We start from the raw sequence: 1,296 nt of genomic DNA, 5'->3' as shown, positions 1-1,296 counted from the left end.
TCTGTTTTATATTTTTAATAACCTGTTTCCGCTTTGTAATTATGGGGTATTGTGTGTAGATTGATGAGGGAAATGTTTTATTTAATCCATTTTAGAATAAGGCTGTAACGTAACAAAATGTGGAAAAAGGGAAGGGGTCTGAATACTTTTCGAATGCACTGTATAGTGGTGTATGTTCTCACCCTGTCCTTCTCTGTATAGTGGTGTGTGTTCTCACCCTGTCCTTCTCTGTATAGTGGTGTGTGTTCTCACCCTGTCCTTCTCTGTATAGTGGTGCGTGTTCTCACCCTGTCCTTCTCTGTATAGTGGTGTATGTTCTCACCCTGTCCTTCTCTGTATAGTGGTGTATGTTCTCACCCTGTCCTTCTCTGTATAGTGGTGTGTGTTCTCACCCTGTCCTTCTCTGTATAGTGGTGTATGTTCTCACCCTGTCCTTCTCTGTATAGTGGTGTATGTTCTCACCCTGTCCTTCTCTGTATAGTGGTGTGTGTTCTCACCCTGTCCTTCTCCGTATAGTGGTGCGTGTTCTCACCCTGTCCTTCTCTGTATAGTGGTGTATGTTCTCACCCTGTCCTTCTCTGTATAGTGGTGTATGTTCTCACCCTGTCCTTCTCTGTATAGTGGTGTATGTTCTCACCCTGTCCTTCTCTGTATAGTGGTGTGTGTTCTCACCCTGTCCTTCTCTGTATAGTGGTGTATGTTCTCACCCTGTCCTTCTCTGTATAGTGGTGTGTGTTCTCACCCTGTCCTTCTCTGTATAGTGGTGTATGTTCTCACCCTGTTCTTCTCTGTATAGTGGTGCGTGTTCTCACCCTGTCCTTCTCTGTATAGTGGTGTGTGTTCTCACCCTGTCCTTCTCTGTATAGTGGTGTATGTTCTCACCCTGTCCTTCTCTGTATAGTGGTGTATGTTCTCACCCTGTCCTTGTCAATAGAAGCCTTGGTGGCCGACTGAAGCATCTGGAGGACCAACATGTCAGACAGTTCCTCCTGGAAAACCTCCCCTACACATTCCCTGAGAGGAGGAGGGGGGGAGAAAGGAGAGGGAGGGAGAGGAGGAGGGGGGGAGAAAGGAGAGGGAGGGAGATAGGGAGGAGGGGAGAAAGGAGAGGGAGGGAGAGAGAGAGGGAGGAGGGGGGGAGAAAGGAGAGGGAGGGAGAGGAGGAGGGGGGGAGAAAGGAGAGGGAGGGAGAGGAGGAGGGGGGGGAGAGAGGGAGGAGGGGGGGAGAAAGGAGAGGGAGGGAGAGGAGGAGGGGGGGAGAAAGGAGAGGGAGGGAGAGGAGGAGGGGGGGGAGAG

General features: G+C 50.1%; 1 protein-coding gene across 1 annotated transcript in view; it reads right to left on the bottom strand.

Annotated features, from left to right (window-relative positions):
* Positions 1 to 789: 789 nt before the first annotated feature.
* The window catches only part of LOC311116960 (HEAT repeat-containing protein 6-like), a gene marked incomplete at its 5' end in the record, with an annotated part of 72,909 nt that continues 72,402 nt past the window's right edge, over positions 790 to 1,296 (bottom strand). Inside the window, one exon of the mRNA XM_084191967.1 lies at positions 790 to 1,014. Coding sequence (XP_084048093.1) covers positions 879 to 1,014 — 136 coding nt within the window. The 3' untranslated portion in view covers positions 790 to 878. The remainder of the gene's footprint in view (positions 1,015 to 1,296) is intronic.

This window comes from Coregonus lavaretus (assembly GCF_964263955.1).
Source record: "Coregonus lavaretus genome assembly, contig: HAP1_SCAFFOLD_1893, whole genome shotgun sequence".
Lineage (NCBI taxonomy): Eukaryota > Metazoa > Chordata > Actinopteri > Salmoniformes > Salmonidae > Coregonus > Coregonus lavaretus.
Note: the sequence above shows the minus strand (reverse complement) of the source record. Positions and strands in the feature narration are given on the sequence as shown.